Source organism: Engystomops pustulosus, chromosome 10, assembly GCF_040894005.1.
Source record: "Engystomops pustulosus chromosome 10, aEngPut4.maternal, whole genome shotgun sequence".
Classification (NCBI taxonomy): domain Eukaryota; kingdom Metazoa; phylum Chordata; class Amphibia; order Anura; family Leptodactylidae; genus Engystomops; species Engystomops pustulosus.
The window spans coordinates 21856108-21879240 of NC_092420.1; the positions used below are offsets into that span (position 1 = coordinate 21856108).

Sequence of the window (23133 nt, forward strand, 5' to 3'; positions counted from 1 at the left end):
ATGACTTGCAAAAGCAGAGCATGCTGAGATTTAAACGCGCGTTAAAAAAAATGCACGTGTGAAAAAATATGCAAGTCTGAAAAAGCCCATTGATTACAATGGGTCAGAGTGCAAGGCAAGTTCTGCGCGTCGAAAGCCCGCACAGAACACGCGCGTGATAAACGCAAGTGTGGAAGGGGCCTACATGTGGCTGAACTGCAATACCAGATCCTATGGACAAGGTGCTGGTGCGGTCTTATCCTGGATAACCCCTTTAAATGAGTTATTAAACTATATATACACAAAGATTAGTGCAAAAGGTTAAAGTTACATTCACACAGAAATATTTCCATACAGGTAATATGACACAAAAATAAAAGGAAATTTGGCTTAATAAATAGAATTAAAGTCTATTTATGTAAAAGACACAGTAGGAAACGCCCCAAGATGTATGGCGTAAGCAGCCAGAGTTGGGGTATTGAAGGGAACCTCCTTACTTCTATAAAATTTGGAGAAAGGATTTGTGGTGTATTGGGGACCAGTCACTATTAGATGTAGGATGTATGACCTCATGGCACGTGGTGGTCTGTTATAGTTCCTATTCACCTCTACGAATAAGGACATTAGAGGCTTGTTTTGCCAACCAGCCAAGAATTGGGATTCAAAGCCCTTTTATATTTGCAACACTGGGGGTCCCAAAAGTCAAACCACCCCCAAAAGTCAGAACTTTTATAATATTTCTGATCTGTGGGTTGTATAAATAACAAAATAGGTCATCAAGGGACAACGCCTTTAACCAGGACAATAATCTTGAAGCCGCCTTTGTGCTCCCTCTGTATATTCAAAACTAAGCAAAGCGGAGAATACAAGGATCGGACATATGTTTTTTTTTTGTTTTTTTTTTGGGAGATTACATAAAATGCTCTTTATGAGCAAAATTTTATTTTTCGTCAACATTTTCTTGGCACACTGGGGGAGAGATATATAAAAACCTGCACGAAAATACAGGAGAAATTTCCAATGCCAACCAATTATGTTGCATCTTTTCCCAAAAGAGTGAGATTGGATCTGATTGGTTGCCACAAGAAACGACTCCTACCCCGATCCCTCTCCACCAATGTGACAGATTTAAAAGGCGCAATTGCACTGGGTCCATTCTGGTCACCAATGCTTGACCCTAAGTCTTTCGTATATTCACATATATATTCACGACCGTATACCAACAATAAGAAACGCCGACCGACAGCAAAGGAGTAAAAAAAGCTGAATTCTAAGAGACACCAAAACCCCCCGAGACCCCAAATCTTCCGTCTGCTTCTCATGATTTCTTACAAAAACAAACTAAAAAAAAAAAAATATATATATCAGCTTCCACTGGAGTAAAATCACCGGTCCCATGAATCAGGACCATCTGCAACAACTGTTATAAAAGAGCTGTCCCTTCTGTCTCACTTGTGTCCTGTGCCATACAAATGAGCGGGACGATCACACGGACAAGTCACTGCTTGTTTCCGATCTCATGCTTCCGATTCCCCTTTCTTTTTCCCGACCTCGCTTTGGTTTGCCTCCTCTGACTGGTTGGCATTAAGAACAACAACATGTCCCTCTGCGCCCGGCTGGTTGGGTCTGCTGGAAGCTGCTATCAACCGACTCTGCTCTTCCAGGTCCTGAAACAAGAAATTGATACTCCGTTTTTATACATTTTTTGGAGCTGTCACACGTCACTTCCTGTTCTGTGGAGATCACTTCCTGTTCTGTGATCATAGGCAGGATTAGAATGCCAACTTTAAAAGTCTGGATTGCTCTGCTTAAGAACAAGCCAGATATAACCCTAGACCCTATAACTCTGAAAACCCCCAATATTTCTCTGTTACCTTTTCTATCTGTTTCTGTTTATTGATTTCCTTCTCTTGTTTTTCCTTCACTTTCTCAATTTCCTTTTGCTTCTCAGAAGCTCTCCGGTCCTTGAAGACACACAATAAGGAAATGTAAGATTTGTAAGAGAACTGTATATTAAAGTGAGGGTGGTATAGAACGGATATTTACTTACTAGCTCAGCATGAAGAGCGATCTGTTTGGCCAGGCCGACCGAGTCACAAATCTGTGGGTAGATGAAAGGGATAAAAATCTAGAATATCTTACAATATAGAATCTCAAAAAATGATAGCATTAAGAAAACAGATGTACTTCTGTTAACAGCATAATTACTACTGGTACTACTTCTCCCATCCTGTGTGATCATGACAACACTTCCTGGTCTGTACATGGCAAGCCCTATCCCTTGGGGGATATTAGTATCAAAAAGGCTAGAAAGCCCCCTTAACATTGTAGCGTTGAAGTGGTCATATACAGTAACAGTATCTGAACCTAACGATTCTGCTGGGACCAGATGATCATCTAATTAGTTCTAAAAATTTGGGCTACTGGATTTCAACACACCGGATCCACTTGTCCTCAAAGAACATATACAGCAAGAGGTAACAGTTCCTTCTCCCCACCTAGAAAGCATGCATACTCGGCTGTACAGGCGGTCCCCTACTTAAGGACACCCGACTTACAGACAACCCATAGTTACAGACAGACCCCTCTGACCTCTGGTGAAGCTCTCTGGATAATAATCAGCTGAAAAGTGTCTGTAATGAAGCTTTATTGATAATCCTTGGTCCCATTACAGCAAAAAAAGTTTAAACTCCAATTGTCACTGGGGCCAAAACATTTTTTGTCTGGATCTACAATGATTAAATATACAGTTTCGACTTACATACAAATTCAACTTAAGAACAAACCTCCGGACCCTATCTTGTACTTATATTGGAAATGGGAGCATATCAGCCTATTTTCTCAGCAGTTACCTAAAATGTATATGGCTAGCATAAAGGTTTGTCTCAAGTATAAAAGTTATCAAATAGAAAGCTGAGGGTATAACTGCTAGACCCCCCCCCCCCACAATCAGGACCCCAATGAACCAGAGAATGGGTGACCCATACTCCCTGTCCTTCCATTAACTGTCTATGGGAGCGCTGTGCACAGCTAAACAAAATGGAGCGACAGGGTGCACGCTCATCCTGCCAGTACCCCATCAGGGAAAACTGAGAACCCAGTTCACCGGATTATGCGATTCCTGTTCTCCTGATCAGAAGGAGTCCCAGGAGTCAGACCCACACCCTTCAGATTAAATACAAAACCCTTTAAGTTCTCATAACCTTTACATTATTACAGGTAACTCCAGCACCAGTGTCGGTCTGAACAGATACATTTACCTTTTCACCTTCGTTGTTTGACTCAAAAATGTAGCAGACAGAGACTGGTCTTCCTTCTGTCCGCCCTCCCGCTGTCCTCAACACAAACCCGAACAGGCGCTTGTTCTCCTGATGTGTAGCGTATAAAACCACGTTTGGAAGTGGAAACTGAAAAACAACAATGTCAATTCTCACATATCTTCAAACCAACGTTAGATTTAATGTCATCGACATTCCCCCTATTCCTGTTCTCATGATAAGTGGGGGTCCCAGCAATGGATTTGGTAAACTCTGTGTAGCGCTGCGGAATCTGTGCACTAGATAAATCAAGAAATTATTATTATATTAAGCAGATTACTAGCCCCTATCGTATTTAGACACTCCCTTTAATAATTATGGTAGGAGCCCTCTAAAGGGTAAAGATAAGATGCATTGAAATGCTGCCCTCTAGTGGCCAATAACATACTTCAGTAAACTTACTGGACAGAGATAAAATCTAGAAAGATTTTTTAATTAGTTTATTAAGACTATCTCAATGTAGCTTACAGAAGTTTTACTTTGTTACTATTAAGATTTTCCCAGAACTTACTCTTAGTCGTGTCACTTGCGTTTGGGGGTCAATCAGCCTAGAACGAGAAGATATGAACAGTTTTACAGAACATTCTGTATTCTCTTTGTTAGAGGCCATTAGATGTATAAATCTTACTTTAAGCAGTCACATGTAACAAGGAGGTGCGACTCCGTCATACGGAAGATGTTGTGTATTGCACGGGCCGCTAAGATTTGGCGCATGGTTTCATATACGACCTCCGGACAGTCATCTGCTTTCACTTCCATGGATCCCAGGAAACGGACAATGAATAACTGATGGAGGATGGAGTCTGAAAAGGAACAAAAATATAAATGGATGAGGATTATACAAACAACTAATGCTCTGATCCTTTATCCATTGCAAATTAGAAATCTGAATTTTAAGATAAATCTTTAGTGCAAATAATCTGCATCATGTGAACTTCGGACAATAATAGGTAAACACAAATCAGATACAGTCTAAAAATCTAAAAGATGAAACATGTCTTCTGGTCTATCTTTAGGATAAGCCATTAGTATCAGTGTGAGACCCCAGTGATCAGCTGCTTGAAGGGGTCACAGCACACGGATAGGTGCTGCATTTTCTTCATTGCTTACATGGTTCTGTCTACCTGCAGAATTTTGGGAAGGAAGCTGCAGCTTTCTTTGTGAATGGGAAAAAGATGTAATTCCCTGCAAAGGCACTAATTACCACGCAGCATTTAGGTAGATCGACCCAGGTAACGGGAAACATGCCCACGAAAAGCAGCGACCCCTTCAAACAGCTGATGGTCAGTGGGTGCTGAGAGACAGTTCCTTGTCAATCTGATATTGATGCCTTATTCTAAGGATAAATCATCAATATTATGGCCCCACAAGTTCTTCTTGATGCCTGCAAAGTGCTACAATATTTCTAGTTTCCAACTCAGGAAAAAAAAAGCTAAATACCTTCAGATTCCGATTTTTCTCCAGATTCTCCAAATGGGTTTGTTCGCCTGTGAAAAAAAAAAAAGAATGTTTGTTTACACAACAAAAATCAACTAAAGTTGCGATTTCCAGATGTGAATATGTGTAGAAAATTATCTACATATCTAGATGTAAAAGCCATGTAGTAATGCTTGTACCTGCCAGATTGTCCCGGAGTCCTAGGTTGTCCAGATTGATCTTCGCTGACTGGTGAGATAATATCGAACTGTATGGGGGTGTCCGGTGCTACAATGGCGTCCAGCGAGAGCGCTGTTAAAGCGGAGGAATCAGATCCCACTGACCCAGTGCTATTAGTGCGGGTGCTGCGAGGACGAGACTGGGGCTGTCTGCAAAAGAAGTGGTGAAACGATCAACACTCCAATCCATAAATAAGACGTCACATATACACATGGGGGGTTCAGTAATGTACTGTATGCTTCACCCCGTGTCTGTGAATGGAATACAGTGGATACAATTGTATTTAACATGTCCAATTTTCGGATACGATATACACCAGGAACTACAGAAATCTATAAAAGTTTGGATTAACCATCAGTACAGTTTAGCAGATTGATGACATATAGTATGGATGCACCATCAATAGTAGGGTCATAGGTAACAATTATTTGGTCCTTATTATTTTTTTTCTACTCTTGGGCCTTATTAATGCGCTGCATTTGAATTGCGTTTAGAAACAGAACTTATGTAAAGCAGGAATGAGCTTCTACCGATCACTGATACGTTTGGACACAATCGGTTTAGGTTGGAAGTGTTTTGCCAGTAAACAATGCATATAAAATCAGGAGAAACTCTTCCTCGCTGCGCTTGAATTGCGTTTCTAGAAGTGTGAACGCAGCTTTCCATAGCAGTCAGATGAAAGCCATTCCTTTTGACCACCCCATACACATGCACACCCTTTTCAACCACATGCACATGTTTTCTCTATGGAAAGAGTGTCCTCAGACAACATGGACTGTCTTCAGGTTTGTCCAGCTTTAAGAATTGCAACCAAGGGCTCATACGCCTCAATGCTGATGGTTAAGACAGAATGTGGTATCTGGCACACAGCTATCATGCCGCCAGTATATTCCAGGCCCATGACCCAACTCTTTACATTCTGCTACTCCAGTGATGCAAGATAGAATTATTTTTATAGCCTCCATTATTCTTGAGCAATTGGTGCTGTTGGTTTCTGCATTCATTATGTTGATCAAGCTCTCTACTGTCAGATGTGTGGTCCTGGGCTGTAGCTGTGTCTGTCACATCCTGACAGTCAGGATCCTGCACCATGTGTCTAACCTCATGCCCCATCAACCCGGTGATGGAAATATTACTGTGCCAACTATGATCTAGAGAAGTCTCTGCAATAAATAACCTCTAATGAATCCCTGGCAAATGGGGCAGTACAAGAGGTTTTTAATAGAATATGACACGTTCACCGCTAAACCTTATAATACAGAGAGGATTGTCTTACGATGGAAAGTAGCAGAAGGAGAAGACGGCCAAACTCTCCCAAGTATTCCCTTGTAATCCATCTTGCAACTCAGTGTTAGAATCATAGACAGTGAATATAAATATACCTCAAAGAAACCAAAAGGGGTTGTTTGGCCTAGACAAAAACAACTCAAACACATTCTGCAACAAACATAATATAGAAGAAATGTATCAGCTGATCAAGACAAGTCACTCCATGGACATCCTAAAAATTAGGTGCAAAAGTCCGCACGGCATTGCCCATGGTACACCAAGGCGCTCATTTGCATTCACTTGGAAAATCTGCAAAATGATAAATCAACGACAAGCGGAGGACCAGAGTAAATAATTCATACTCATTTACTCCCCATTGCTGAATCACATTCAGAATCAACTAGGTGACCTGAAGGTCCTTTACATGTCGTGAGGGGAAGGAAATCATTTAGATTACCACAACCCCTGATCCAGACAGTTGCCATTTGGTTGCCTAAGATGTTATTCTCTAAATGATGTTATTCTCAGCTCTGTTCTGTCTACAATTTGGGAATCTGTTCCTTCTGGAATATATATACTGGTTTGGGTTTAATCCCGCATCATGTCATTAGGCTTCCTTTAAGTCATGCTTGATGTCAAGCTAGCAACAAGAGGCGTGGTTTTCCTTATCCCATACTAGAAAACTTATTTTAATATTTTCCTATTAAAAAAAATAAAATAATTTAGTACAACGTTAAAGAGGACCTGTCACCAAGAGTTAAGATGTTTAAGAATTATTTTCTTAAACAATAAATGTAAATTCTCCCCTGACCCCCGAACTTTGACCCAAATGGGAAGATAATATTGACAACAAATATAGATTGGAGGAATTAACTCACTGGAAGTATGGTACTAGAGCTAATTTTCTTCATATTTGGACCCCTTGGAAGGTTTATCAAACACAATCTTCTTGAAAGACCTTGTCACCAGGATAAGGGTTGTAAACCAAACACACTGGGGCTCATTTACTAAGGGTCCGAATCGCGCATTTTCGTCGGACCGTGTAAGTAAATGAGCCCCACTGACTTATTGGTGCAGGCCCCCTTTGGCAGGATCAGTTCTTTGTTGAGCTTCTTATTCCCTGGCGTTTACAAAAAAGGCTTTTACAATTATGCAAATGAGCCTGAGGGGCTCTTAGCTCCATAGGTGTTAATGGAGACTGGAGCCCCTCAGGCTCATAAAGCCTTTTTTTCTCAATAACCATGGCATAGGATGCTTAAAGAAGAGCGGATCCTGCCAGAGGGGGCGCACACCACTATGTCAGTGTGCTTGGTTTACAATTCTTCATCCTGGTCCTTCAATGTACCTTAATAAAAACAGTTTTCAAGCAAAATGATAAATCACAGGAAAAAAGTAGCAATTATAGACATGGAAATCTTTAGGTCCTGATGCAGGGTGTCTTCAGCAGATGACATTTCATTTGAAATTGTGCCCAAAGATAAGACCAAAACAAGAATAGAAAGACCTTATGGTCAGGAGGTCACAGAGCTCCACAATCTTCACAGTGTCTTATTACCAGAGAAGATTTACCCCGCAGACTTGCGCTTCTTAAGGGAATACCTGATAAAGCCTCGGTCTATTCAGAAATAGCTGAGGTTTAATCTGCTGCCCCTTTCATCCTGCCCTTGTCATGATAGCAGCCTGTGCCTATTCCGAGGAGCTGGTGATGGATTTATAATCCTACATAGACATTATACACCTTATGTTATTAATTTTCCCAAAGACTTTTTAACTTTCTTTTCAACCAGAGATTTTGTTATTAAAAAAAAAAAAAAAAAAACCTCTAAAAAGAAAGTTCTGTGCTATAAAGGTTTACTTACACAGGCCGCATGCTCTCATGTCGTTGCTGGAAAGATGGAGATGGAGTCACAGCTTCTATGGCCGACTGGTTCACTCTAGCAGCCGTCTCCTGTTTTGAAAATGGGTATATAGATAACTGAAGATAGATGATGTCACAGCTTATCTCCTCCCCCTCCTGTACAATGACCTCTATATAGATAAAACTGACCCATCATTACATCACTACTGACAATAGATGATGTCACAGCTTATCTCCTCCCCCTCCTGTACAATGACCTCTATATAGATATCACTGACCCATCATAACATCACTACTGACAATAGATGATGTCACAGCATATCCCCTCCCCCTCTCTGTACAATGACCTCTATATAGATAACACTGACCCATCATTACATCACTACTGACAATAGATGATGTCACAGCTTATCCCCTCCTCCCTGTACAATGACCTCTATATAGATAACACTGACCCATCATTACATCACTACTGACAATAGATGTCACAGCTTATCTCCTCCCCCTCCTGTACAATGACCTCTATATAGATAAAACTGACCCATCATTACATCACTACTGACAATAGATGATGTTACAGCTTATCTCCTCCCCCTCCTGTACAATGACCTCTTTATAGAGAACACTGACCCATCATTACATCACTACTGACAATAGATGATGTCACAGCGTATCTCCTCCCCCTCCCTGTACAATGACCTCTATATAGATAACACTGACCATCATTACATCACTACTGACAATAGATGATGTCACAGCTTATCTCCTCCTCCTGCCTGTACAATGACCACTATATAGATTACACTGACCCATCATTACATCACTACTGACAATAGATGATGTCACAGCTTATCTCCTCCCCCTCCCTGTACAATGACCTCTATATAGATAACACTGACCCATCATTACATCACTACTGACAATAGATGATGTCACAGCTTATCTCCTCCCCTCCCTGTACAATGACCACTATATAGATAACAATGATCCATCATTACATCACTACTGACAATAGATGATGTCACAGCTTATCCCCTCCCTCCCTGTACAATGACCTCTATATAGATAACACTGACCCATCATTACATTACTACTGACAATAGATGATGTCACAGCTTATCCCCTCCCTCCCTGTACAATGACCTCTATATAGATAACACTGACCCATCATTACCTCACTACTGACAATAGATTATGTCACAGCTTATCTCCTCCCCTTCCTGTACAATGACCTCTATATAGATAACACTGACCCATCATTACATCACTACTGACAATAGATGATGTCACAGCTTATCCCCTCCCTCCCTGTACAACGACCTCTATATAGATAACACTGACCCATCATTACATCACTACTGACAATAGATGATGTCACAGCTTATCTCCTCCTCCTGCCTGTACAATGACCACTATATAGATTACACTGACCCATCATTACATCACTACTGACAATAGATGATGTCACAGCTTATTTCCTCCCCCTTCCTGTACAATGACCTCTATATAGATAACACTGACCCATCATTACATCACTACTGACAATAGATGATGTCACAGCTTATCCCCTCCCTCCCTGTACAACGACCTCTATATAGATAACACTGACCCATCATTACATCACTACTGACAATAGATGATGTCACAGCTTATCTCCTCCCCCTCCCTGTGCAATGACCTCTATATAGATATCACTGACCCATCATTACATCACTACTGACAATAGATGATGTCACAGCTTATCTCCTCCTCCTCCCTGTACAATGACCTTTATATAGATAACACTGACCCATCATTACATCACTACTGGCAATAGATGATGTCACAGCTTATCCCCTCCCCTTTCCTGTACAATGACCTCTATGTAGATAACATCACTTTAGGTGTGGTTAGTTGTCTCAGATTATGAAGCAGCATGTACTTTGTGACTGTCCCAGACTAAAGTACTGATATCAAAGAAGATAAGAAAATTCTGACAATTTGGGTTAGAAGATCATCTCCACTATATAAAAACTTACCTCAGGATTCTCAGTTAGATATATACGTTTGGAGATGTTATTTATTGTAGCTATCCACTGCAACATAGATAAGAATAAACATTTACATTAGTGATAGTGTGTTATATGTGAGACACTGTAAAGGGAAATTGTCACAATGTATATAGTGTCCAATCGACATGTAGCATGTTATAGAGCAGAAGTAGCTGAACAGATTGTACATTGTGTCAGCTGGCAATAAGTTATAGAGCAGGAGATACTGCTGCAGAAAGCACTGCAAGTACCCATGTGAGTGGTAATAGTCATTCTCACCCACTACTCCATTCACTGTTATAGGATGTCAACCTATGGCTGTCCTATGGAAGAGGCTAATTCTATCCACATGTGGTGCTCTCAGATCTCAGTCACTAGATGTCCCAGCAGTTAAAGACCCAGTGATCAGACTCTCCACATAGGAAATAAATGGCACTATTGAGCAAACCCTGTAAAGCATGCACATATCCATACCTCTTCACTATCTTTTCTGCTCTCTGCTTGTAGAATTACAGACCTGCAAAAAAAAAAGCACAAATTTATCTGCTTTTACTACATTTACTAAGGTGCTTGAGACAGTTTTCTGCTTGCACAGGTATGTAAGAAGTGTCTGCACCACATTTGTGTCGCACGCAACATCTCTGTGGCTCAGCTGCACTAGTCTTCATGTGACTCAAATTAGAGGGCGTTACGGTGCTCAGTCGGACCATGCGCCAGATTTAACATGCAAAGGCCGACAGAATTGTGTCCTATATTAAAGGTGCACCAAAAAAAAAAAAGTTGGTGCACTCTGTCAGAGCTGTGCAGGGAGTGCCAGATTCATGAAGAATGTGCACCATAAATCCTAAAACTGGTGCACCCTGCACTATACATAGGAAAACTGCATTTAGTAAATGTACCCCAATATGTAATAATAAATGTGCCCCAATATGTTTAACCTGTGAATCTCAAGTCCTACTAAAGTGTTCTGAATCTACATCAATGTGAAATATTGATGGTTTGGCAGTAGAAGGAGCAGGACTTTATTCTTTGTAGTTATGTTTGATGCTAGGGGTCCCAGCCTCCCTGTGAGATTATGTATTATGTAGATGTGAGTAGTCCTGTGGATAACGATGATTAATGTTGTCCTACTCCTGGCTATTCGTCAGTCTGTGAAATACCGCCATCACACATCCCATATTTCACAGAACGAATTTAGTGGTGTGAATAAGGCCTAACACATTCACAATAAAACAAAACGATACTAACTTTTTCCCATCAAAGGACGTGATCTGGAAGCAGTATCTTCGATCTTCAGAGTCCACAGCCATCACCGAGCAGTTGTCTATGTCCATGACAAGACCACCAGCCACGTCTCCCCTTGCCTGACTCATAAGATTACCCCCCTGGGTGAAGAAGTATTGCCGCTCCCACGTGGAGGACACCAGCCCCGTCTTACTGAAATGGAAAGAAATTGGAGACTTAGTCACTCACAGCAGACAGAACATACTTCTTGAAGTGATGTATCACACATACTTGCGTATATTGAGGTAGCCAGCTTTCCTTGTTAAATTGCGGTTGACAGGGAGCTTCTTTGGGTCTGGGTCAGGAAGATACAAGGGTTCACTTGCCACCTCCATGTCTTGGATGGTTTGCTGCATAGTCTCAACATCGTTGTCCATTTCTCTACGCACACTGAAATATACAGTATAATGTCATGCGACACGTCAGACACTGCGCAGCGCTCGGCGATCTCCATCAGCTCCATAGAGATGAACGGTAATGTGTGGCCGTCTGCTCCATTACTCTCATGGAGCGATGATGTGTCTGACTGAGGTATGTGGAACCCCATCGGAGCCCTCGTTTTCGTGATCAGTAGGGTCTCATTATTGAGACCCCCACCGATCAGCAAGTTAGGCCCTTGGGCCTAACTTAAATTTGTGGGAAAACCCCTTGAATGACAGGAGACAAAAAGATCAGGCAGCTTAGGACCCCTGTGTTTATCATTGGTATCTAGGCGACAAACGTTGAGCAGAGCAGAAAGCTGAAGATATAAAGTTACACTTTGGGGGAAGATTTATCAAAAGTGTCAGCGCAAAATTGTTGGCAACCAATCAGAGCTCAGCTTTAATTTTCAAACAGTTGTTTATAAAATGAAAGCTGAGCTCTGATTTCCAATTTGTTTCCATGAGCAACAAGTACAGTTTTACATCACATACTGCTAATAAATCTTCCCCTCAGCGTATAATTGATTGCTCTGCCCGTGATACTCACTTCTGCACACTGGTAGAAATGTTTGACATGAATTCCTCCAGTTGCCCATTTAGGTTCTCCGAGCCCATCTTGAAAAAGCTAATCTAGAAAGGAAACAGATCAGAATCATTTACTTGTTTGATGAGGAAAATACCTTGACACAGTGCAGCAGTCTTACAAATTAAAATGCCTTCAATCACATTTAATAATAAGTCTAGACCAGGGCCGAGCATTGCGCGGCCTGCGGCCACATGCGTTCCGCTGATTATTTATGAGCGGCCAGCGTGACTGCCCGCCACTGCATGCCCTGTGACTGTTCCCCCCGGGTATAGTGAAGCCAGTAGTAGGGCTCCTGGGTCATGTGCTTCTGTTTGTGCAGTGGCAGAGCAGGGAGTACATTCCCTTTCCTGCCACTATGGACAGCACGGCTCCCGGTACCAGCATCATAACAACGTCAGTACGTCGCCGGGGCTGGGTGCCTTACTGCAGGGCCGAAGACAGCCGCCACTAGAGAGACCAGAAAGATGCGAACTGTTTTGTTCTTAAATGCTATATGAGGGGTAAAATGGAAAGGGGATAAGAGGAGACACTATAAATGGGGGAATTGTAAAAGGGGGTACTATATATGGGGACATAAGGAGAGGAGGCTCTGTATATGGAGGCATAAGGAGAGTTGGCATTACAAAAAGGGGGCACAAGGAAAGGAAGGGGCATAAAGAGAGGTGGCCATAATAGAGGGGGCATAATGGAAGTGGCACAAGGAAAGGTGGTACTATATATGGGGGCTATAATGAGAAGGTGCATTATAAGAGGCGGCTATAATGAGAAGGGGCATTAGGTATTGGGTAGAACTAAGTATATTAGTCCTCTAAAACCATTCCACTTTCTCATGTGGCCCCATGGGAAAATTAATTGCCCACCCCTGGTCTATACACTTCTTTACAGCCGTGGGAGGGACTTGCAATATAACACTGTATGCCAGTAAGTGTGCCAGAATTATGGTGTATTTTATGGTGGAAACTAAGACAGCAAAGTCATACAACATGGTATAAGGATGCACCAGATTCATTATTCAGCATAAGTCACTCCAATAAATCTGAGGCATGTAATAAATTTCTACTCTAAGTTTGCATCACCCAGTTGTTGGCTTTTTTGTGCTTAAAGTGTGCCAAAATTTTATACGCTTAAAATTTTAAGCCACATCATTTCCACCAAGTCCTTCCCCCTTATAGCACATGGCACTAGAACCTAGAAAACATGGGTAAAGCTCCTTTCACATGACCGTATATGCCAGCCGTACGAACGGCAGCGAGCCTACGGCCGCCATAGTGTCACAGGCACAGTACGGTGTGTCATTGAACCATGCCGTCACCTGGAAAAAGATAGATCATGCTCCATCTTTCGCGGCCTCCCTATGAAGAGGGGAGAAGTGCTCACCACTCCATCTCTCCAGCAGAACCTCCGCTACACCCAGGTCCAGGAATAGCATAGGTTGGTGTGAAAGAAGCCTTATTCTGCACCATTGTTATAATGGGCCTGTAGTTACCTGAGCTTGCATGTACCCCAAGAGCGGCTCTAAAATTGCAATTTTCTTCTTGTATTGGATGGTGTTCAACGCACAGAAATAATGCATCATGGTCTGATGTTGCTTCTTCCTGGCCGTGTACACGTCTTCCGTTGCTTCAAATTTGGTCTAGATATAAAGTGAGATCAGGTTATTATAAAAGTGAGAAACCACGAATTTCATGTGAACAAATACATGTGGATAATAGACAAGCCAATGGTGGGCAATACACTCAACCATATCCAAACAAGTCACATGTGTGAACACACCATATAGGGGGTGTACCAACTTTGATTTTTATCCCAATCTGATCGGTGGCGGTCCAAATGATGTGACCCCCACAGAAAATGAGAACGGGGTGCAGCGGCCAGATGTGCACGTGTCCTGCCCCTCCATCCAATTATATGAGAGTGATGGAAATTGCTGAGTAAAGCGCTCCGGTATATCCAGCACTTCTGCACACGGTCTATGAGAGTGCCGGAGATAGCAGAATTATGTGTGCTTGACAATTTCAGATACATGCTTGCCCTGTCACTCCACCCATTATTGAGAACATTCTCCTGAACTGCTGAGGGTCCTTTCTCATGATTAGTGGGGGTCCCATTCTCACGATCCTGCGGAAGCTGATGACTTGCAAAGTTGGTTCAACCCGTTTAAGGAGAATCAGTACCACTTGATTAACCATTTCAATACTGTATACCCAATTAAACTCCTAGATAAGATTCAATTATTAGAGATCTAATTACAGTATAACGAACATAGAGACTGTGCTCCTTATACCTTTTCATTCTCTCGCTTTTTAGACAGCCGGCTGTATCGGTTGATTGCTACATCGTGGTCTAAGATGAAGAAAATACAAGCGTCACTAATCATTCCCAAAAGACATCTGAATATGATATATAGAGCTTAAGTTATCCTGTGATCCTGTTGTACAATCCAAAGTAAGTGAAGTCCACTTTAAATAAAAGGGAAAATCCAAGTGCTAGAAAATAAAGTCTAAAAAAAAAATTGGACCCGGTTATCTAAATTAGATTGGACATTGACCTATGAGACTAAAGCCACACATAAATGTCCATCTTGGGCAATGGACCCTTATTTCTTACATAGTTCCCAATAAGACTCACATGTGCTTATAAAATCCCATAGCTGGATACAGAATCTACATATATTACACTATAAATTGCACATTTTAGTCAGAAATCCTTCCTCATGATCTCAACTTCTTCGAATCCCCAACCTCCATCATTTCTGGATTCCACGAAACACTGCCAAATATTACAGGTCTTTCCAAATATTTAACACCTCGTGATCCACACACACACAAACATTTAAGACACACATACCATTGCTGGAAATCTGGAAAATCTCCTTTAACGTCAGGATTTCTGCAATGTAAAACAGAGAGATAAGCAGTCACTTCACATTATGATGTAATAGATTGCAATATATTACTACAGGATAATAAAAGGTTTGGGGAATGTGTTTTACCTTTTAAATCCCTCTCCTTGAATTGGCTAATGGGAAACATCATGGCATCGGCCAGCTGTGTGGATAGGACTGCGTGGCAGGAGCTCAGCTGCGGGGGGGAAGAGGGGACAATGGGGAAAAGCAGGATTATACTCAAGACTGTAGAGAGGTGGATTAGGTGAAATAGACAACTGCATAGGATGGGGGATAACAATCTGATTGGTGAGGATCCAATTGCTGGGACCCCCCCAGATCCTGAAAACAGGACCCCAAGGTTTCTAGAGAACAGGGGTCCTGTTCTCAATAATGGGTGGAGTGGCAGGAGAAGCGCGTCTCTATTCAATACTATGGGAGTGTTAGCGATTGCTTAGCACAGCGCTCAGGTATCTCCTGCACAATCATTCACTGTCTATGTGAGTGCTGGGGATAGCTGAACAATGTTTTTGCCAATTAATGATACACCCATACTACAGATTGGAGTATGCTCGACGTGCCGCTCCACCTATAAGTGAGAAGAGGACCACTGTTCTTAGGAATGCTGGCGGTCCTGTTCTGGTTATCAGTAGGGGGTCACAACAGTCGAACCCTTATCCATCCCTATTCTGTGGGTAGGGAATAGCTTGCTAACATGGTAAGGCCCCTTTATGATGATTAAGGTGATTAAGGGAACCTGCATCTATAGGAAATTTATGGTATGCTTTGTGGATATGCCAGAAATGTCCCAGATCGCCATAACTGATGTATAAACTGAGTGATCTAGGAATATCCATTTTAAGGCTTGCCCACTTTAGTAAAAACTGCTGAAGATAGCGACTTACTTCGTCAATGACTTTTGAAAACTGTTGCAAAGTTGACGTCATCACTTCATCATCGCCCCCTAGTGGAAACCGCTGCAAGAAAAAAAAAAAAAGTATAAATCACACATAGTACATACAGCATGTGTTCGTACACTCATGCATGGGGTGTCTATGTTTTTACTCAAGGGCTAACATTATAGGATTAAAAATGAAAACCACAGGAAAAAAAAATGCAACAGTCTAGCATATTTGTATTTATTATGGGAATAGATACAAGATTATTCTCTGTGCAACATGAAAAGTAATAATGATGACACCAGTGTATACATTGTACTTTGCACCGAGCATATAACACATACCAAGCCCTTAACTAGTTTATCATCAGCAACAGTCTACCCATAAAAGATCAATCTACGTCTGATATGGACGTCCTTCTGTCTGTGAAGGTCTAAATCGCAGCACTGACAGCACAGAAAGGCTAAAACTGCAAGGCAAGCAAATTCTTAATGTTTCTATGTAGTAACCAAAAGCTCCACATAAAAAAAGCAAGAACATGGCCTCAATGCACTTGAAGTTACATTCCTGGAAAATAAATAATGTCCTATGGCTGTCGTTCTGAACATTGGGACCCTATTTATAGGACTTATGGCTCAGAATCCCATAGCAAACAATTGAGTAGTGGTCTATCACACCCACCACCACTCAAATCAAATGGGGCACTGGCAGACACCTTTGTTTTTAGAACTAGTAAAGGTTATAGTACCGTATATACACGAGTATAAGCAGAGGTTTCTAATTTTACCACAAAAAAAACTCGAGTATAAGCCTAGGGTGGGAAATGCAGCTGCTACTCTCCAATAAAATGTCCGGCAGAGGGCCCCCACAGATGGTTGTACCCCCGGCAGAGGGCCCCCACAGATGGTTGTACCCCCGGCAGAGGGCCCCCACAGATGGTTGTACCCCCGGCAGAGGGCCCCCACAGATGGTTGTACCCCCGGCAGAGGGCCCCCACAGATGGTTGTACCCCCGGCAGAGGGCCCCCACAGATGATTTTACGTCCGGCAGAGGGCCCCCACAGATGATTTTACGTCCGGCAGAGGGCCCCCACAGATGGTTGTACGTCCGGCAGAGGGCCCCCACGGATGATTTTACGTCCGGCAGAGGGCCCCCACAGATGATTTTACGTCCGGCAGAGGGCCCCCACAGATGATTTTACGTCCGGCAGAGGGCCCCCACAGATGATTTTACGTCCGGCAGAGGGCCCCCACAGATGATTTTACGTCCGGCAGAGGGCCCCCACAGATGATTTTACGTCCGGCAGAGGGCCCCCCACAGATGATTTTACGTCCGGCAGAGGGGCCCCCACAGATGATTTTACGTCCGGCAGAGGGGCCCCCACCGAAATTGTGCTGAAAATCTCGGCTTATACTCGAGTATATACAGTAATCACAAACTTATTACCCATCTTGTCAATGCTAGCACCGACCGCGGCTATTAACCCTTTCAACGCCGCCGGCAAAGTCGCCGGCGGCGTTTAAAAGACGGAGGCACGCGGGCGCCGCCATCTTTTTTACGATCGCCACGCCCCCGAACGTCATCGGGGAGCAGCGATCGGTTGCCATGGTAGCCCCTCACACATCTCCGTGCGCCAAAGTATGAAAAAGTTATTAGCGTCAGAAAATTTTTTTTTCTTTTTTGTACACATTTGTTTAATTTTTGAAAATGTATTAAAACACAATAAAACCTGTATAAATTTGGCATCACCGCGATCGCACCGAACCAAAGAATAAAGTAGGCGTGTTATTTGGAGCGAAGAGTGAAAGTCGTAAAAACTTTTTTTTCAATTTTTCCACATTTGTAATTTTTTTTCAGCTTCGCAGTACACGGCATGTTAAAATAAATAACATTACGGGAAAGTAAAATTTGTTACACACAAAATAAGCCCTCATACAGGTCTGTACACGTAAAAATGAAAAAGTTATGGATTTTTGAAGTTGGAGAGCGAGAAATGAGCCAAAAAACCCTGCGTCCTTAAGGGGTTAAAGGGAACCTGTCATCAGAATTTGGCCTAAGAAACCAATACCAGTTTGATGTAAGGCAGCTTAACACCTTCAAGATCATGTTTCTTTTGAGGTCCAGGTTGATGGCACCATCCAGAAAATCAGTTTTGAAGTGAGATGTAAAATGGTTGCATAAAGTCACATAGGCGGAGAGTTTAGTCCTGAATTCAAGATCTTTCCCCCTGAGAACGCCTCCTATGCTGTGATTTGATATCATGCATTGGACTTCAGGAGATCAGCTCAGTGATGTCTCTGGATGCTGGACCATCAATACAGTTGGCAGGGAGAGCTTGACTTCAGAGTTAAACTCTCCGCCTTCTTGACTTTTAACCATTTTACATCTTACTTCAAATTTGATTTTCTGGATGAAATAACTTATTACTTATTAGCACAATTTCTGCTGACAGGTTCCCCTTAAAGTTGAATTTACTGTATTAAATTGTCACATACCTGCTTCTCATATTCTTTTAAGAGTTTGGATGTCAGATGAGTGGCTGCGCTTAATTCATTCTGGTGACACAAAACAACAACAAATTACAGGAAATAGGTAAAATATAATATATTGTATATATATGTCATCCCTTTAACTAACAATGTTGATATAGTTTACCGATGCTCAGATCCTTTAACCAGAAAAATGAGCACATACATCACACTTCTAGGAAGAAAGGAAGTGAAATGAAGTTGGTTAGCATGTTACCCACAGGCCGCCATACAGCAAGTCATTGCTTACCACTACTTCTCTTTTACATGTTTAGATTTTAGATTTGTGGTTTTAGTTTACAGGTTATAAGATAAAGCACTTAACAAATAAATACAAAACTTAAAAGTAGGACAAATTATGATTTTAAGCATTGAAAATGCAGCCTGCATGTTATAGAGCAGAAGGGGTGCATCACATTGGTAATAGTTTCCCCATCTCCAGGCAGCATGTTATAGAGCAGGAGGAGCTGAGAAGATAGGACACTATGTACAATCTGCAGGCAGCATGTTTTAGAGCAAAAGGTGCTGGATAGATTGTTCACAGTATCCCTCTCCAAGCAGCATGTTATAGAGCGGGAGGAGCTGAGGAGATTGTATATAGGGTTGTATCTGCAGGTAGCATGTTATAGAGCGGGAGGAGCTGAGCAGAAAGGACACTATGTACAATCTACAGGCAGCATGTTATAGAGCAAAAGCTGAGCGCGTACATAGTGTCCCATCTGCAGGCAGCATGTTATAGAGCAGTGGTGGCGAACCTATGGCACGGGTGCCAGAGGTGGCACTCAGAGCCCTTTCTGTGGGCACTCAGGCCATTACCCCAGGACAGAGTTCACCAAACAAGACCAAACCCATCAAATCTTCCTGCTGTCCCATGCAACTTGGAGAGAAGCTATAATGAAAGTCTGAATTTGCCCTTCTTCTTTCAACTGTATTGGTGGCCTCAGGCGGCCGATACAATTGAAAGAAGTGGTAGAACAGGTAGCAATAAGTTACTGCTTAAAATGCCATGTTGGCACTTAACAGTGCCATAAGTGGATTTTGGTTGTAGTTCGGGCACTCTGTCTCTAAAAGGTTCGCCATCACTGTTATAGAGCAATAGATGCTAAGTATTCTTGAGGCTCTTAAAATAAAAACAGTTTGAAAGTCAGTACCTGAGCATCATAAATCCTGCGCATGGCATGATAGAGCTGACTGCAATAACTGGAGATTGCAGCTGCATCTTCCTCAAACACTCCTAGGAGAGATCGGGTCTGAAAATAAGAACAGATACAGTCTGAGCTAAAATGTAATTATCCTGCACAGATGACAATACAGTAAACGTTAACACATAAACTGCCAAAAATACAATTATGGTGAGACTAGGACCCCGCCCTGATGGACGCTTATTGTACAGAGGGCGGATAGTAATCAGTGTGATGGAAGGTTGTGGGGACTACAAGGTGGGGATCCTCCTTGTGAACTTACTCCCTTTTTTTGGCAAAGATTGAGTGTTTTTGTTGTTCAGCGTGTCCCTTATTCACAGAAAATGTGGAATTCAATCTTTGCGAAGACAAGGATGAGCTCTACAAACCAACAAATTGTAGCTTAAAAAAAACGCATCAAAAAACAAGTGACCTCTCCAGTTCTGTGTTGCTGTCACATGCAGCCGCTGTTTGCATACCGAGGTCACGAAGACAGCGTGCGCCTGATACAGTCTCTTGCTTTGGCCCACAAGATGCAGCAGATGCCCGCACTGTTGATGCCATGTCACCACTGAGCGGCGGTGCCACACCAGAAGGAGGCAAATGTACTCTATTGGTTATTTTTATGCTGCCCTGCGACTTCACAACCTCTTTATAGGGAATCCGTCATCATGGAGGACATTTTTCCCTGAAGACAGGTTCCAATAGCCTATGGCAGTGGTGGCGAACCTATGGCACGGGTGCCAGTGGTGGCACTCAGAGCCCTCTCTGTGGGTACCCAGGTCCTCAGCATAGAGTTCATAAGACAGGACCCATGGCCTCCTCCTGCAGTCCCAGGCCACACAGGACATTGAGTACTATTTTAAAGCAACACATCCTTGGCTGCCTGGGACTGCAGAAGGAGTGAGAAGATGGGGACAGAGCTGGATTATAATTCGATCTCCTACCATGGGCCCTGCATTCTTCTTGTACAGGGGACCCGGGAAGTAGGCTACATTAATGATCTGAATTTCTCCTCTTTCTACTGTATTGATGTCCTCAGGACGCCAATACGATGAAAGCTTTGACAAAGCAGAAAGCAATAATTTATGCTTAAATTGCCGTGTTGGCACTTTGAAATAAATTAGTGGGTTTTTGTTGTCGTTTGGGCACTCGCTCTCTAAAAGGTTCGCCATCACTGGCCTATGGCATGCCAGTAACTGATTATAGTACCTTACCTGTCTGCCTGGCAGCAGCGAGTCCCGAGGGGGAAGGGGGCAGACGGCACAAGTTGACTTCTCCTCTGCTCCCTGAGTGAGGAGGGATTGAGGAGCAGACGACATGACCTCCCTGATGACAGGTTCCCTTTTAAGGAAATCTACCATCAAAATCTAGCATGGATAAACCAGGGGCACTTACTCATAGCTCCAGGCACCATGAGTGTGCTTATCTTCTTATATATGTTATCCATGGCCTCCTTCCTTCTAAAACCAATTTTTACAATTATGCTAATGAGCCTGAGGGGCTACTGGGGGTGTAACCAGAGAGTTATAGGCTAATACACCTTGCAGGAGCACTTCCCCTCTCTCACCGTTTACTGAAAATTACTCTGCTGCAGTGAGATTACATCAGGCAGAGGAAGGGGGAAGTGCTAAAGGAGCAGAGTTGGATAGACAGACAGTGGGGGTCATTTACTAAGGGCCCAAATCGCTTTTTTTCAACGGGTTTCCTGGATTTTTCCGATTTGCGGCGAATTGCCCCGTGTTTTTGGAGCAAGGCATCGGATTGTGGCGCATCGACAGCAGCATGCACGCGACGGAAATCGGGGGGCGTGGCCGTCGGAAAACCCAACAGGCGGGAAAAACCGCGGAATTAAAAAAAAAAAAAAACCTTGCTTGACACGCGCTTACCTGCACCCAGCAACGGATGGTGAACTCCGACGAACTTCAGCGCAGCAGCGACACCTGGTGGACATCGAGCGCACTACCTTAGTGAATCACCGGAAGACCCAAATCCTCGACTGAGAACGCGCCGCTGGATCACGACAGGACCGGGTAAGTAAATCTGCCCCATTGTAACAGAGTGAGTGAATCTGCAGAAAGGAGGGGCTCTGAGCCTTTCAGGCTCATTAGCATAATTTTAAGGGAGACTATGGGTAGCAAATATATAAGTTTTTACAATAAGGACATGTGTCCCCTGTCTAGAAAACAGGAGATAAGAAAAATATTGAAGAGTTTGACTGCCGGGACCTCCAGCCATCAGGACAGTGGGGTCCCATAAATACTCCCACAGATGCTTGATTAGTGCTCTATGGAAGTGATGTCTATCTATGATGTCCCACAGAAGTAACTGGAGCACTTTGAGGGTCTTGGAGGTCTTTTCTCCCCACAATTGCTGGGGGTTTCACACCGATCAGACACTTATAACTATACGTCCTTAGTCTAAATACCACTTTGATGATTGTAATATTGTCATAGACAATATTCTTGATATGACAACCCCTTTAATATTGTTGCATAAATAACAATTCCACAATAAGGATAATAGCAAACAGCACAGCGAGTATATATATATATAATAGATATAATATGTATATCGCATCCACAGACCAAGAACACCCAAATCTGCAGACTGAAGAACTGATTCTGGGAATATCATTGTGGTAGGGAGTTGCTATTCATGCAATTCCCTGATGTATGAAGCTGCAGGTCCCTCTATGCTCTGAGCTGCCAGTCATGACTCTGGGGGGCTGCACACACCACAGCTGTGCTATTTGTGGCCCCAGTACACGAGCCTGGGGCCCATATATCCTGCTATAGTGACACAGACAGAAGGAGACATCATAACATGACGTCAGTGCACTATAGTATGTGACCCCTGACCTGAGGGCTGTCCTCCAGCGTCTCCTCGATGGGGAGCTTGTCTGTACCGAGCATGGCGGAGCAGTCACAGGGAACACAAGACACCTGAACCGGAGCGACAGTCACAGCAGCTGATCTACATCCAGGAGCACACACACAGCGGAAGTCCCGCCTCCGCGCGCCCTCATTGGCCAGCAGAACCCGTCACTCTAGAATCGCATACATTGATTGGTTTACGGAGACGCCAGTTAACGGGTGTTGCTAAGGGGCGGGGGCATAGGAAGTTGTCGTGATGACGGCGAGATGCCAGAGAATGGGAGGAGGAATGACAAGAGATGGAAGTGACACAGCCCTGTACACACCGCTAAACATGGCCGGCGTGCGGTTATTACACCTTCCA

At 43.0% G+C, this 23133-nt stretch overlaps 1 protein-coding gene across 1 annotated transcript; it reads right to left on the reverse strand.

Annotated features, from left to right (window-relative positions):
• Positions 1–815: 815 nt before the first annotated feature.
• On the reverse strand, positions 816–22913 carry APPL1 (adaptor protein, phosphotyrosine interacting with PH domain and leucine zipper 1). The gene is made up of 22 exons (XM_072127288.1): positions 22755–22913; positions 19864–19962; positions 18680–18739; positions 16191–16262; positions 15394–15481; positions 15249–15290; positions 14686–14744; positions 13888–14034; positions 12363–12445; positions 11625–11783; positions 11358–11546; positions 10584–10626; positions 10098–10154; positions 8081–8169; positions 4913–5101; positions 4737–4783; positions 3925–4099; positions 3808–3844; positions 3240–3386; positions 2030–2080; positions 1854–1943; positions 816–1646 (listed from the first exon to the last, which is right to left on the reverse strand). The coding sequence occupies exons 1-22, from the start codon at positions 22806–22808 to the stop codon at positions 1497–1499; spliced, it is 2127 nt and encodes a 708-aa protein (XP_071983389.1). The 5' UTR covers positions 22809–22913; the 3' UTR covers positions 816–1496.
• Between the last annotated feature and the right edge of the window lie 220 nt (positions 22914–23133).